The sequence below is a fragment of the Myotis nattereri genome (assembly GCF_964212035.1).
Source record: "Myotis nattereri genome assembly, chromosome: 14".
Classification (NCBI taxonomy): domain Eukaryota; kingdom Metazoa; phylum Chordata; class Mammalia; order Chiroptera; family Vespertilionidae; genus Myotis; species Myotis nattereri.
The window spans coordinates 49,647,702-49,661,857 of NC_138089.1; the positions used below are offsets into that span (position 1 = coordinate 49,647,702).

Genomic DNA, 14,156 nt, shown 5'->3' on the forward strand with positions numbered 1-14,156 from the left:
CTACTCTGCTAATTCCATGATGTCACTTCTGTCACAGGTCCTTTGGGAAACAGTTTGGTTCTGCGTAGTACATCTAAAGATACACAAATCAGCAATTCTGCTCCTCGTTCACCCTAGGGCAGCGACTCTCAACTGAGGCCATTTTGCCTTTCCAGTAAAATTTGGGAAAGCCTGGAGACATTTTAGTTTTCACAAGTGGAGGTACACCGATGGCATCTAGTGGGTAAAACCATGGATGCTGCTAAACACCCTGCAATATTTAGGACAGCCTGAGTGGTCAGTGAACACTTCTGTGAAGATGACATTTGAGAAGATAACTGACTTGTATCAAGTCAAGGGATGGGCAGTGTGAAGTTCTGGAGGAAGCATATTTCAAATAAAGGAAAGAGTTGCTGCTGAGGCTCTCAAGTGGGAAAGTGTTTGACATGTTTGAGGAACCTCAGGGGGAAAATATGGCTAGTGTGGAGTGGGTGAGGGGAGGGTGGTAGGAGATGAGGTTAGCGCAGTAGGCAAGGCCGCCATCATAGAGGACCTTGTGGATCATGGGGAGAGTTTGGATCTTTTCTCTAAGTGCCATGAGAAGACACCGAAACATTCCTGTTGTGTCGGCTGCAGGAGGGAAGGCAGGTGGCATGGAGACTCATGTACACAACAGATGATGGTGGTGATGTGGAGATAGTGAGAAATGGGTAGAGTCAGGATTTATTTAAGAATATTTGCTAATGGATTGGATGTGAGGAGTGAGGAAAGGAAAGACTCCAGGATGATTCGTAGGTTTTTGTGCCGAACAGCCAAGGGGATAGTGGGAACGTCTGCTGGGATGAGGAAGACTGGCAAGTGAGTAAGAAACTTGGATCAAAAGTCTAATTTGGGCTTTATTAAGTTTGAGATGCCTATTAAACATTCAAGGAGAGATGTCAGATCAGTTGTTGGTTAGGTCTCTTTGTCACAGACTTAATGGGCTGGGTTTGAGGATATCTAAAGTTCTCATCAACCATATTAGATATATATGTATCTCCAACAAATTGTGAATTAATAAATTAGGGTACACGCACAATGCTATTCCATGAGTTGACATGCAATGATGATTTTTAATTGAAAAAGTAGATTATAAAAGTCCATGTGGTTTGCTTCCATTTTAAAGAATACAATGTAATATATATTTCGTTGTGAGCTTGGAAGCAGATAAACTGGAATGTAAGCCGTGGTTACCTCAGGTGCTGGGATTTAGCATGGTTCTGTTCTTTTTCATTCTCGTTACAGTTCACTTAAAACGTCTTCACTAATCATGTATTACCTGTGTAAACTGTTTCTTGCATAGAGAGCACATTTGTTTTTGTGTTTCTTTTTAATTCCATAAGAATCACGCCGCCTGCTGCTTGTTATCTGTCAGGTGAGGGACATCAAGGTGATGATGGCCCGACCAGGTGCGACCTAGGGAAGGCGAAGAGGCCCCGCCCAGGAGTCCAGGCCCGGGGGGCGAGGGGGCGGTCCTAAGGGCACCACCCTGTGGCGTCACGTGCTCGCCGTCGGCCAATGGCAGGCTCCCGAGCCCACCTTGGGGACGGGGCGGGGCGCCCAGCTGGCGTCACCAGGACAACGGGCGTTGCCGGCGCCGTGTGACTCGGGGCTGTGGGCGCGCTGGCGGCTCTCCGGCCATGGTGAGTGTGTGGCCCGCGCGGCCCCGCCGCCCGCCCGGCCCCGCCCGAGCTGGGTCGCCGCGCGGCCGCCTGCGAGGTCCCGGCGGGCGGCGACGGGGTCGCGGGGAGGCCGGGCCGGGCCGCGGCCTGGGAGGCTGTGGGGCCGCGGGGTGCCGGGCTGGGCGGGCCCGGGGGAAGGGAGCCCGGAGGACGCGGAACGCCCGCCGGTCCTGGCGCCCGCTTCCCGGCTTTCTCTGCCCGGGACTGTCTGGGTCGCTGCTGGGACCCCCTCCTCCCTGCGGACCGCCGGACAGCGTGACGCTATTTTGGCGTTGCATTGCCTGGGAAGCCACCCAGAGAGGGTGTGGTTACAAAAAAAAAAAGAAAGGATGTGTATCAATATCCTCTATATTCATACGAACACTATTTCTTGCAGGCTCCGTGCTTCTGCCTGTCTTGTTTCTGCAGTTATAGATAAAAAGTAGAATAATGTGCATGTGTTTCAGATTCATCCTTCTGGCAGGTTGTTTTTTTCTCTTTAGTACGGGGACATTTCAACTTGTCATTTTGGAGAGTTCCCCCTCCTTTTTTAAAAAATGGGGGCATTAAGCTGGCGGCGTTTAGGTGAGTGCCCACCCGCAGGGGTTTAATGAAGAGTAGCTGTGAGCCGGCAGCCATCCTCTGTTCAGTAACTCGGGTGGGCATCCCGCCGGCCCCCACGGAGCCCGCTCGCTGCTGAACACCTGCCTGGAGGGCCCAGGTGGGGTCTTAAAGAGACAGGATTCAGGAAACTGCCGACCCAGGTGTGTTTTCCCCAGAGGCCCCCCCAAGGCTGTAAGAGAGGAGAGGACGCTGCTTGGGGACACACCTTTGGTGTAGAGCAGTGGTTCTCAACCTTCCTAATGCCGCGACCCTTTCATACAGTGCCTCATGTTGTGGTGACCCCCAACCATGAAATTATTTTCGTTGCTACTTCATAACTGCATCTGTGCTACTGTTATGAATCGTAATATAAATATCTGATATGCAGGATGTAATTTCATTGTTACACATTGAACATAATTAAAGCATAGTGATTAATCACAAAAACAATATGTAATTATATGTGTGTTTTCCGATGGTCTTAGGCGACCCCTGTGAAAGGGTGGTTCGACCCCCAAAGGGGTCGCGACCCACAGGTTGAGAACCGCTGGTGTAGAGTATTGGTATGAGGGGGTGGGGTGGTAATAAGGAGACGCCTATTTTTAAGAAACAGTGTTTTGGTGTTTTGTTTGTTTTTTAAACGTCAGTGATTTAGTGTAGATTAGTGGAAGAACGAATAAGCTGAGAATGCAGGGTGCTTTTCAAGTGCCCATTGGCTTTCTGGGGAGAAAGCCTACCATTTGGAACCCTGGCGGGCTCTGGCTTTTCTTGCTAAGGAGAGGCACAGTAGGAAGAGAAGGTGGATGGTCTGTATGCCTCATTGACTCTGAGAAAACAATTGCCAAGTGAGCCAGCTTGTTGGTAACAGGAAAAGCACATCAATCACAACTAACAGCAATGTCTTTATTTTGTGTTTCTTTTTAACGCTGAGCGGCTTTAACGTGACAAATTACCGGAGCCAGAAAGAGTTTCAGAAAATGAATTTTACCAAACTCTTGTGTTTTAAATCCAGCAGTGACTTACTTTTATATGTTACTAGGGGCCCGGTGTATGAAATTCAGGCACGGGTAGGGTCCCTAGGCCTGGCTGGCAATCAGGGCCGGCCAGGACCTTCCTTCGTTCAACGCCGCCCCCTGGTGGTCAGCGCACGTCATAGCGAGCAACCGAACTCCTGGTCTCTGGGTCGAGGGGACAATTTGCATATTAGGCTTTTATATACATAGATTGAAAGATATGCGAGAAAAGCCCTTACAGATATAGTAGGGAGAAAGGAGGCATATTCGGGAATTAATGTCCACAGCTTTCCGAAAAGTCTTGTATTCCTCCTATTGGCCATTTTCTTTTTCTTCTCCTTCCTCCACCCATTCCATTCTGACCCACAGTACACCTCGACTAGTGAATTTTGGAGTCTTATTGACACTGAAATAAAAGCATTTTGCTGTAGTGGCATATTAGTGGTTGCTTTGCTAGACTTAGAAATGCTTTGCTTTTTGTGTATTGTTAAACGTTAAGAATTTATTTCATGGAAGGGATTCCGTTGAGTGAGAAGCTGATGCCTGGGCTCCGAGGAAGGTGGGAAATGAATGGTATAGGAGGGGACTGGAGGAGGCTGCCTATATGATCCCCAAAACTGTATTCAAGATTATAACATTACCCTTCATTAAATGCTTGCATTTCAACACAACTTTAGAAGTTGATATAAAGGATTTTGCATGTGAATTTTGGAATTCTGTTTTAACTATTTCTCTATGAAATTTTCTTCCATTAAGCCTCTTGTTTCTCTTGCCTCTATAAAAATAACAACAGCTGACATTTATTTTGTATATTCTGTGTGAGATAGTTTTCTAAGCACCTATGTCGTATTTAACCATCACAACAACCCTATGGAGGAAGATATCATTTTCCCATTTTAGAAAGCTCTGTATGCGAAGGAACTGCTGAGCTAAAGCCAGCCCAATTTTCCCATTTTAGAGACAAGGAAATTGAGGCACAGAGAGGTAAAGTAACTTGCCCATGTCACCCAGCTGATAAATTGAGCCAGATTTCAAAATCAGGCACTTTGTCACAGAACCTGCTAATAGAAACACTAGATTATACTGTAATATATAGTGTATCATTATATGGTCAACAATATATTTGCCATATATATGTTAGGAAATTAGTTTTCTTATTTAGATTTTAATGTTTTGAGCACTTACGAATACTTGTATTTTGTTGTTCTTGGCACTGGAATAGCTGCTACAGAACAGAGTAGCCTGGCCTAGCCTTCCCCTCTTTTCCCGCTCCCTCCCCTCTTTCACAAAGATGAAATGAGGAGGAATTGATGAAGACAGGTTATTAGATTAGGGTTCATATTCATGGCTGTAATAGCATTGAAAATTCCTCCTGTCATTTCAGTTTGTGTTCAGGAATTGACACCTACTTTTTGTGAATCACAAAGACCAGTGTCTTACATAAAGCCATTTAGACTTGGGGGATAAAACTTTTAAAATGTGCCCTAACCGGTTTGGCTCAGTGGATAGAGCGTCCGCCTTTGGACTGAAGGGTTCGATTCCGGTCAAGGGCATGTACCTTGGTTGCGGGCACATCCCCAGGAGGGGGTGTGCAGGAGGCAGCTGATCGATGTTTCTCTCTCATCGATGTTTCTAACTCTCTGCCCCTCTCCCTTCCTCTCTGTAAGGAATCAGTAAAATATATATTTTTTAAAAAAACTTTTAAAAAGTAAAATTTTATTTTCCAAGTTTTTTTCTAGTAGTAATTTTTACATTTGTTTGAGTTGTATGTTCTAAAATTGTTGCAAAAAGACATCAAATAATGGTTTAAATTTTAATTCATGTGGGTCAAAATGTACATTAGGATATTTATTGACATCAAGTTTTTGTTACTGCTTAATACTTGATCATACAGTCTCCCCATTTTCATTTATTCTCTCTGACTCGCCCCTGTTTTGGCACTTTTCTTTCTATGCTGGTGTTGGGAAGCACAAGGTGGAGGGGAAACTTTACAATAAAGTGTATCTGACATCTAAGGACAGTTTTGGTCTATTAGCCGTGTAGTCAAGAGAGCTTGTGTAATGAGATCTGTATTAATAGATTGTGAAAAGAAGAGGTTTCTCTATTCTTTTTTTTTTTTTTTTTTTTTTTTTTTTTTTTTTTTTTTACTCTTGACAGTCTTGGCCTCCGTTTTGTCTGCACTGGGATTGCAGCACAACTTTTAGTACTTAATTGTAACAATAATTCTTTTTCATAGAGCCTTTCACTACTAGCCTAGTTTTAGGCTGATTACTTCACATCTCATTTAATCCTTCCAATATCCCTAGAAGATTGACATTATACCCATTTAAGACTCTCAGATTGATTAGGCAACTTGCCCAAGGTCAAATAGTTGGCCAGTAGCAGAGCCAGGATTTGAACTCAACTGGTCTTCAAAGTCTGGCTTCTTAGCCATTATACCATGGCTTCTCTCCAAACTAAAGAATGTGCCCAGTGCCTGGCTTAAATGTACTACACCAAGATTAGGAGTCTCAGGGTCTTATCAGCTGAACCAGCAAGTTCTTTTTTATTTTATGATGAACTCTCTATTTGTAATGTCTGATGACACCCTGCAGGTTTTACTTGACCACCCCCGTTCCCGCAGACTGTGAAAACTCGGATATGGACAGCCATGGGTTGGACTACACTTTGACCTCTGCCTTCCCTCCCTCATTTGGTGTCTCACCTCTACCCTGTCCTGTCTACCTCAGCACTGCCACTTCCAGCGCTGGAGTGGCTCTGAAAGAGATGGGACTGGAGCAGAGGTGTCTAAGGAAGTGGAACAGGGCAGTCACTGGGAAAGGTTTTGTGGAGTCAGAATTATACGACATGTGGCCTTTTGTTTGTGTCTTCTTTCATGTGACATAATATTTCAAAGGCTCATTTCTGTTGTATATATTAGTACCTCATTCTTTTTGATTGGTAATAATCTTCCCTTGTATGGATATACCACCCTTTATTCATTAGCTGATGGACATTTGGATTATTTCCACTTTTTGGCTATTATGAATAATGCTGCTATGATTATCCATGTACAAGTTTTTGTATGGACACATTTTTATTTCTTAGGTAGTTGTCTGTGGTTGGAATTGTTGGTTCATATGGTAACTTTATGTTTAACCTTTGCGGAACTGCCATACTGTTTTCCAAAATGGGTCTACCAGTAGTATATGAGTGTTCCAATTCCGCCACAATTTATAAACACTGTACACTAACATCACCACAAACAACATGAGTAATGCCTCACACTATGATGTTATGATGGCTGTGATATCACTTAGGGTGATGGGAATTTTTCAGTTCCATTTGATCTTATGGGACCACTGTTGTATAGGTGGTACTTCATTGACCCAAGCATCGTTAGGCAATGCATGACTTTATTTTGGTTATTCTCTTACATTTCCATATTGATTTTAGGATCAACTTTTAAATTTTTCAGTAAAAAGGCAGCTGGCATTTTAGTAGAGATTTCATTAAATCTATGGATCAGTTTGAGAAATGTTGCTAACTTAACACCATTAAATCTTCCAGTTCGTGAACATGGGATGTGAGTATATTTGTCTTTTTAAATTTCTCTCAACAATGTTTTATATAAGTTTTCAACATGTCTTGCACCCCTCCCTCCCCTTTTTTTTAAAAAAAAATGATTTCAGAGAGGAAGGGAGAGAGAAATAGAAACATCAATGATGTTTGAGAATCGTTGATTGGCTGCCTCCTGCACGCCCCTTACTGGGGATTGAGCCAGCAACCCAGGCATGTGCCCTTGACTGGAATTGAACCCGGGACCCTTCAGTCCACAGGCCGACACTCTATCCACTGAGCCAAACCAGCTAGGGCTGTCTTGCACTTCTTTAGTTAAATTTATTCTTAAGTATTTTATTCTTTTTAATGCTGTTGTAAATGAGATTGTTTTCTTTTTTTTTAATATATTTTTTATTGATTAAGATATTACATGTGTCCTTGTCCCCACGTTACCCTCTACCCCCACCCACCCACCCCCGCTCATGCCCTCACCCCCCCATTGTCCGTGTCCATTGGTTAGGCCTATATGCTTGCATATAAGTCCTTTGGTTGATCTTTCCCCCTTACCCCCACCCTCCCCTACCTTCCCTCCAAGGCCCGACAGTCCAATCAATGCTTCTCCGTCTCTGGATCAGTCCTTGTTCATCAATTTATGTTGTTCATTATATTCCACAAATGAGTGAGATCCTGTGGTATTTATCCACTCTCCAGTTCCATCCATGCTGTGGCAAATGGTAAGAGTTCCTTTTTCTTCTTCCTCTTCTTAAAGAATACCTTTTCAGCATTTCATATAATGCTGGTTTGGTGGTGATGAACTCCTTTAGCTTTTTCTTATCCGTGAAGCTCTTTATTTGACCTTCTATTCTGAATGATAGCTTTGCTGGATAAAGTAATCTTGGTTGCAGGTTCTTGCTATTCATCACTTTGAATATTTCTTGCCACTCTCTTCTGGCCTGCATGGTTTCTGTTGAGAAATCAGCTGACAGTCGGATGGGTACTCCCTTGTAGGTAACTGACTGTCTTTCTCTTGCTGCTTTTAAGATTCTCTCTTTATCTTTTGCTCTTGGCATTTTAATTATGATGTGTCTTGGTGTGGTCCTCTTTGGATTCCTTTTGTTTGGGGTTCTCTGCGCTTCCTGGACTTGTAAGTCCATTTCTTTCACCAGGTAGGGAAAGTTTTCTGTCATTATTTCTTCAAAAAGGTTTTCAATATCTTGCCCTCTCTCTCCTTCTGGTACCCCTATAATTCTGATGTTGGTACGCTTGAAGTTGTCCCAGAGGTTCCTTACACTATCTTCATATTTTTGGAATCTCTTTTTTCTTTTTCGGTTGGGTATTTTTTGTTTCTTTGTATTTCAAATCTTTGACTTGATTCTTGGGATCCTCTTGTCTGCTGTTGGATCTCTGTAAATTATTCTTTATTTCAGTCAGTGTATGCTTAATTTCTAGTTGGTCCTTTTTCATGTCCTCCATGGTCTCACTATACTTATTGAGGGATTCATTAAATTTATCGGCGGTTTCCATAAAATTCTTGAAAAACCTTATAAACGTGGCCTTTCCTCCACATTTGCTTTCCTCCATTTCTGCCATTTGTGACCTGTTTCTTTGTCTCTGCATTTTGGCTGCTTCCCTGTGTTGATAGAGTGGCCCTGCGCGCCAGGTGTCCTGTAGGGCCCAGTGGCTCAGCCTCCCCAGTTACCTGGGGTGGACACTCTTGGTGAACTCTTGGTGCCTTGGTTGTTGTAGGATCACTGGGAGGAATTGACCTCCAGGCCAATTGGCTGTGAGAATCAGCTGTGTCTGAAGTGGGAGAACTTCTGTGCTGAAGACACCCTTCTGGGGCAAGACTTGCTTCAGTGGGGCTTTGGTGCTCACTGAGTCTGCTCCCTGAGTGTGTCCCTTATGGGTCTGAGGAGTTGCAATCTGGATGGTCCCCCTCTGACCACTGGGTACAGTGGCTCCTGGATCTAAGGAGGTGCTAATTCAGCCTCTGCCTGAGGCCGCACAGCAGGAGCCACGAAGAGGCTCAGCTGTGAAGCAATGCAAGCCGCTGCGGGGCCTTGGGCCTTCTCTTGGAAGTTCCGGGTCTGCTTGGCTGGGCTGCAGATAGGTACATTCACATGCAAAAGCCTCTGCCGCAGCCTGGGTGGGGTGGGATCTCAGGGAATCAAAGGGCGGAGAAAGCAGCTATGGCTGATTCTCCGCCCGGAGTCGCGCGTCTCAGTGACCCGATAATTGCTGCAAGCACCTCTGAGGGAAAGCCGCCCTCAAGTTCGCCCGCTGCCGGACAGACCAGCTTCTCCCCGTATGAGTCCTGGGTCCCCAGAGACTTGCCGGAACCGGAGTTCAGAGCAGTTGGGAGCTTGTGATTCAAAAAAACAGCCGCGTCCTCAGGTGCCACCCCCTTTCCGTGAGCGCGAGCCGCTGTACCTCTGCACTTCACCTCCGCAGCTCCTCTGGCTCTCAGCGTGCTTTTCTTTCCTTCTAGTTGTAGAATTTACACTCAGCTAGCCTTCCTGTTGTTCTGGATGATGTCTGCTCTGTCCTTTGCGGTATTTTTCAATTGTGGGAGGTGGCAATTTCCCGGTGTTTATGCCGCCATCTTAGTTTCTCCGAGATTGTTTTCTTAATGTCAGTTTCAGGTGGTTCATTGCTAATATATGGAAATATAATTTATTTTTATATAGTAAATATATTGTATATTTTATATAGTATCCTGCAACCTTGCTGAACTCCTTGATTAGTTCTGATAGAATTTTCTGTGATTTTTTTTTTTTTAGAATTCTCTGTATACAAGATTGTTACCTGTGAACAGAGATTGTTTTACTTCTTCCTTTCCAACAAGATGCCTTTTATTTATTTTCTTGCCTAATAACCTTGGTTAGAACCTCCAATACAAGGTAGTATATAGAAATGGATGTTGCAATTTTTATAAAAATGGTGAAAGGGTATAAACTGTTCTTATAGCTATCAATATTGAAGTCTGGTGGCTTCATGAAATTGGTATCATACCTGTAGGACAGTAATTGGGGCTGTTCTGATCTAAAAAACACGTAACTTAAAAAAAAATCGAGGAGCACTAACGGGTTTCCTTTTTTTTTCTTTTAGGTTTTCTCAAATAATGATGAAGGCCTTATTAACAAAAAGTTACCAAAAGAACTTCTTTTAAGGTAAATGTAGATAAACTTTAGATAAAAGAATTCAGATTTGATTCCATCATCAAATTCCAAGACAGCCTTCTTTCTCACTGTGAGTCCGTAGCACAGAAAAACAGCCAGAATTGGCCTAACCGACTTTTTGTTTTTGTTTTATAGAATGCTGTTCAGCTTGTTGTTAAATTTTACTTGGTCTAATCCAGAATGTACTAAGTATGTACATAGCATTGGTCTGGATTCTTTTTGTAATGTGGTAAGTATTGTAATAATCTTCAGTAGGTGCCATTGTCTCGGTATCAGTAGATAATCCCAATGTAGTCCATAATGCGAGGAGAGATTTTGTTAAGCTTCTGAGCTCCTGAAGTCCTAGACATTTAGTTGTTTTCTGATAAATTGGTTTTAAAAGAAGTACACTTCTGTTCTTACTGAGCATTTGAAATGTTCTCAGCCCAAATATTGGTATGTTTTTATCCATCTTACGAGAAGCGTGTGCTAAGTGACAGTGAGCACTACAGAAAATAGGCGTTTTGTCCTTTGTTTCTGGCGCCCTGACTATGTAGCAAATGGCATTTTCCTTGTCATTTTTACCAAGTAGAGCTCTCAGCCAACGTGTGTTGACCCTGCACTAAAGTTTCCTTTAGTACTCTGCAATCCTCAGCTAAATCTTATTTTAGTTTGGTTGTTATATTTTAGTTATTAATACATATATCCATGGTAATCTTTGAGTAGCATTTCCCAGACTCTTCTCATATTTTTGATGTTCCACCAAACAAAACGAAAAACCAGATTTTGTGAACAAATAAGTATGGGATACACTAGGTTAACAAAACCAATTTCTTGACTGCATGACTTCTCAGAGCCTTAGTAAGCCAATAGGCATAGCAATGCTCCCACAATGGATAGCTGTGGCATTTTAAACTCGCCATGGCACCCTCTTAATATTCCATGGAAAAAATTTTGGGAAATGCTGACGCACAGTAAGAGACTGCCCAGATGACTCCATTCCCTGGCTGTGCTAAATCTCACTTTAACTTCTGGGGAATGAGTATGAATTCTGTTTACATATTGGAGTTCATCACAGAGTCACTGTAAATGCCACAGATGACTAACCTCTGCTGTCCGCCAGAAACGGAGTGAGGACTTAGCTTCTCTCTGGTGGTGATCACGTTTCTGGGGCTTCCCAGGGTGTCTCATTAGTCGTCAGGTGTTGTTTGTCACTGTTGTCATGAGCTCACTCTATTCTGTTAATAAAAAGGAAAATTAACTCATGACAGGATCATGTGAAAAATGCACCAACTATCTTTTATTTCAATAAAACAAATAGTTGTTTGAGCCAGACAATGTTTTTGGCATTTTAGGGCATTTTAAAGTTAAGCAAGTGGTAACAAGGAAGGAATGATATGTTTGCCATATAAACCCGCAAGGTCTCGGCTTAGCGCCAGATGCCGCTTGAACCAGTATGGCTGGGTTAGGGGGGGCAGGCTGTTGGTAGACAACCGTAGGATGCCATCCACAACAGACTGCAAAATGGACGGTGTCCCCTAGTATGGTCCAGTGTTTCGTCCCCGGTCTGCACATGTAGCACAGACATCGAGCTGTAATACGAAGATGTCATTTTTACTCTGAGGAGTCATAACCAGCTCCAGGCTGACCCATCTTAGTCATTCATGGGCTGTGATTAAACTCCACTCGTGAGCGCTGCTGCTGCCGGTGACCTAAGGCTGCTAACTTAGTATCTTTCCCTTCTGGTAGGGTTAGCTTTTACACTGTACTCAGTCATGGAACAGTTTCTATCTATTGACCCCCCCCCCAAAAAAAGGGGGGAATTATATTCCCTGGCTGGTGTTGCTCAGTGGTTGAACATTGACCTATGAACCAGGGGATCACGGTTCGATTTCCGGTCCAGGGCACATGCCCAGGTTGTGGGGTCAATCCTCAGTGGAGGGCATGCAGGAGGCAGTTGGTCAGTGATTCTCATCATTGATGTTTCTCTCTCCCTTTCTCTTCCTCTTTGAAATCAATAAAAATATATTTAATAAAGGGGAAGGGAATTATATTACTTTCTGTGCTAGGGTGATTTCTGAACTGCTGTTTTAGAACTTGTAGTTCTTTTAAAGACCCATGATGGAGCCAGCTGTTAAGAATCCTGGCGTTACAGTTTTTGAATTATGCCCCACAAGACTCAAACACAGATCTTTTTTTTTTTTTTTTTAATTGCCATTTGAGAGCAAATATACATAATGTATCTATTCACTTGTGTTCTTATTTTGGAGTCTCTCTGGGGGATTTAAGTTGTCAAGTGCTGCCATACAGGTCTTCTCTGGCTCATGAGTCTCAAAACTAACTCTAGCCAATCACGGTGTTTTAATTTTTATTGTCCTTTAAGTCATTTCTGCCATTTTACTCTCAGACTTTCTATTACAAGCAATAGTAGCTCTCCCCTTGCCTAGCTAACCTTTCTGAGCAAACTTCTGAAGGGTTTGAGCCTGTTACCAAAGAAGCCATCCTCCTCCAGCCATCACATGAGCACGTGCAGTGGTCTCCGCCTCGCGAGCTTAAGTGTTGGTTATTTTTGCTCAGTTAAATGATGCCTTCATACTGGTTTGTTCTAGGCTTATGTTTTGGCTTCCTATTGTAGGCTTCTCTGTGACCTTGCAGGCTGTGGTTCCTGTTCTTGTTGAATTCCTGCTCACCGGCATTTCTTACTTCATCAATAGGTGTGATTCTTTGACCTGAGAATCTTGCTTGTAGCTGAGGTCATTTTCTTTTCTGCCATTTTTGACTGCATCTGTTACCACCCTCTTAAATTCTCTACCAGCTTCCATCACTGGGCACATCAAGTGAAGCCGCAGCTTCCTTTTTGGAACCATTCACAAGTACAACCTGGGATTATGTGCTTTTCATCTATTTATGTTACTTCGAATCACTCAGAAAAATCTGTGAGTTTTTTTCATCAGATCATCTTGCTAGTTTTAAGACAACTCAGTGTTATTAACTCACAGATTTCTTCTACCACCCATTTTCAGTTTGTTGTTTAACACGTTTTTGTAATTTTGCTTTTTCTACCCAGCTTTCACTCATAAATGGAAGTTATTCAGGTTCTCCTCTCTACCCTTCGCTCTCCACACAGGTCAGCCATGCAGCCTGTCATTTCACTCTTCCTTGGGAATCAGTTATGTAATGCTTATAACAATGGGGATATTTAATTTGTTGTTATCTACATATCCATTAGTGAGTTGTGTTGTTATTACATATGCTTGTCTTCATCATTATTGTTTACATTACTTTTGGGGCCAGACTTGGTTGAGATTTCAGCTTTCCCCGTTTACTAGTTGTGACCACAAAGTAACTTAATTATTTGGGCTGTAATTTCCCATGTGTTTAAAACAGCAATAGTGCCCTAGCCAGTTTGGCTTAATGGATAGAGCGTCAGCCTGGGGACCAAAGGGTCCTGGGTTTGATTCTGGTCAAGGGCACGTACCTTGGTTGCAGGCCTCTCTCTGGCCCGGGCCCTGGTTGGGGCATGTGCAGGAGGCAACCAATCAGTGTTTCTCTCTGTCTTTCCCTCTGTCTTCCAGTCTCCCTAAAAGTCAATGGAAAAATATCCTTGGGTGAGGATTAACCAAAAATAAAGAAATAAAGAAATAAAATAAAACAGCAATAGTAATATTTCTTACCTTATGGGATTATTGCTAGCTGTTAGAGTACCTGGCATTTAATAAATGTTAACTAAGTGTTAGCTTATTGTTATTAATATAAATTTTGGATGCCTGAATACTTAGTGCTGTTTGATAGTGTGGTCAGTTTTAAGGCAAACAACTGATAAGAGCAAGCTGTCCTGATATGGACCTTAGCCTATGCTACTGCTAACAATACCTCAGTGGAGAACCTGGTTATTAAGTAAGTTAATGTAGCTCAGTGCTTCACCAGCCTGGACTGGTTCAGTTTCAGTGGAAAGAGCATGCTACTATCTCGTAGTAAACCGACATCTACTAGGGCTTATTGGTGCCGGTGTTATGACAGCTGATAATTATTTTGCATTATAAACAAGGCAGTCTTGGAAGGAACCATTATTCTTCTTTTGAGAAAAGGAGTCTTATGTGAGTCAAACATTGACCCCCAACTCACATTATAAATTTTTTTAAAAAATATATTTTATTGATTTT

General features: G+C 42.9%; 1 protein-coding gene across 3 annotated transcripts in view; it reads left to right on the forward strand.

Moving 5' to 3' along the window:
* Positions 1 to 1,560: 1,560 nt before the first annotated feature.
* FBXL2 (F-box and leucine rich repeat protein 2) overlaps positions 1,561 to 14,156 on the forward strand; it is a 46,422-nt gene continuing 33,826 nt past the window's right edge. For 2 of the 3 annotated variants that reach the window (XR_013996800.1, XM_081106208.1), the window contains exons 1-2: positions 1,567 to 1,661; positions 9,944 to 10,005. Coding sequence is in view for 1 of the 3 variants with exons in the window: in XM_081106208.1 (XP_080962334.1) it covers positions 1,659 to 1,661; positions 9,944 to 10,005 (65 nt within the window). In the remaining 2 variants the exon portion in view is untranslated. Of the gene's footprint in view, positions 1,662 to 9,943; positions 10,006 to 14,156 lie in introns of all 3 variants that reach the window. The other variant, XM_081106209.1, reaches the window with a different exon arrangement.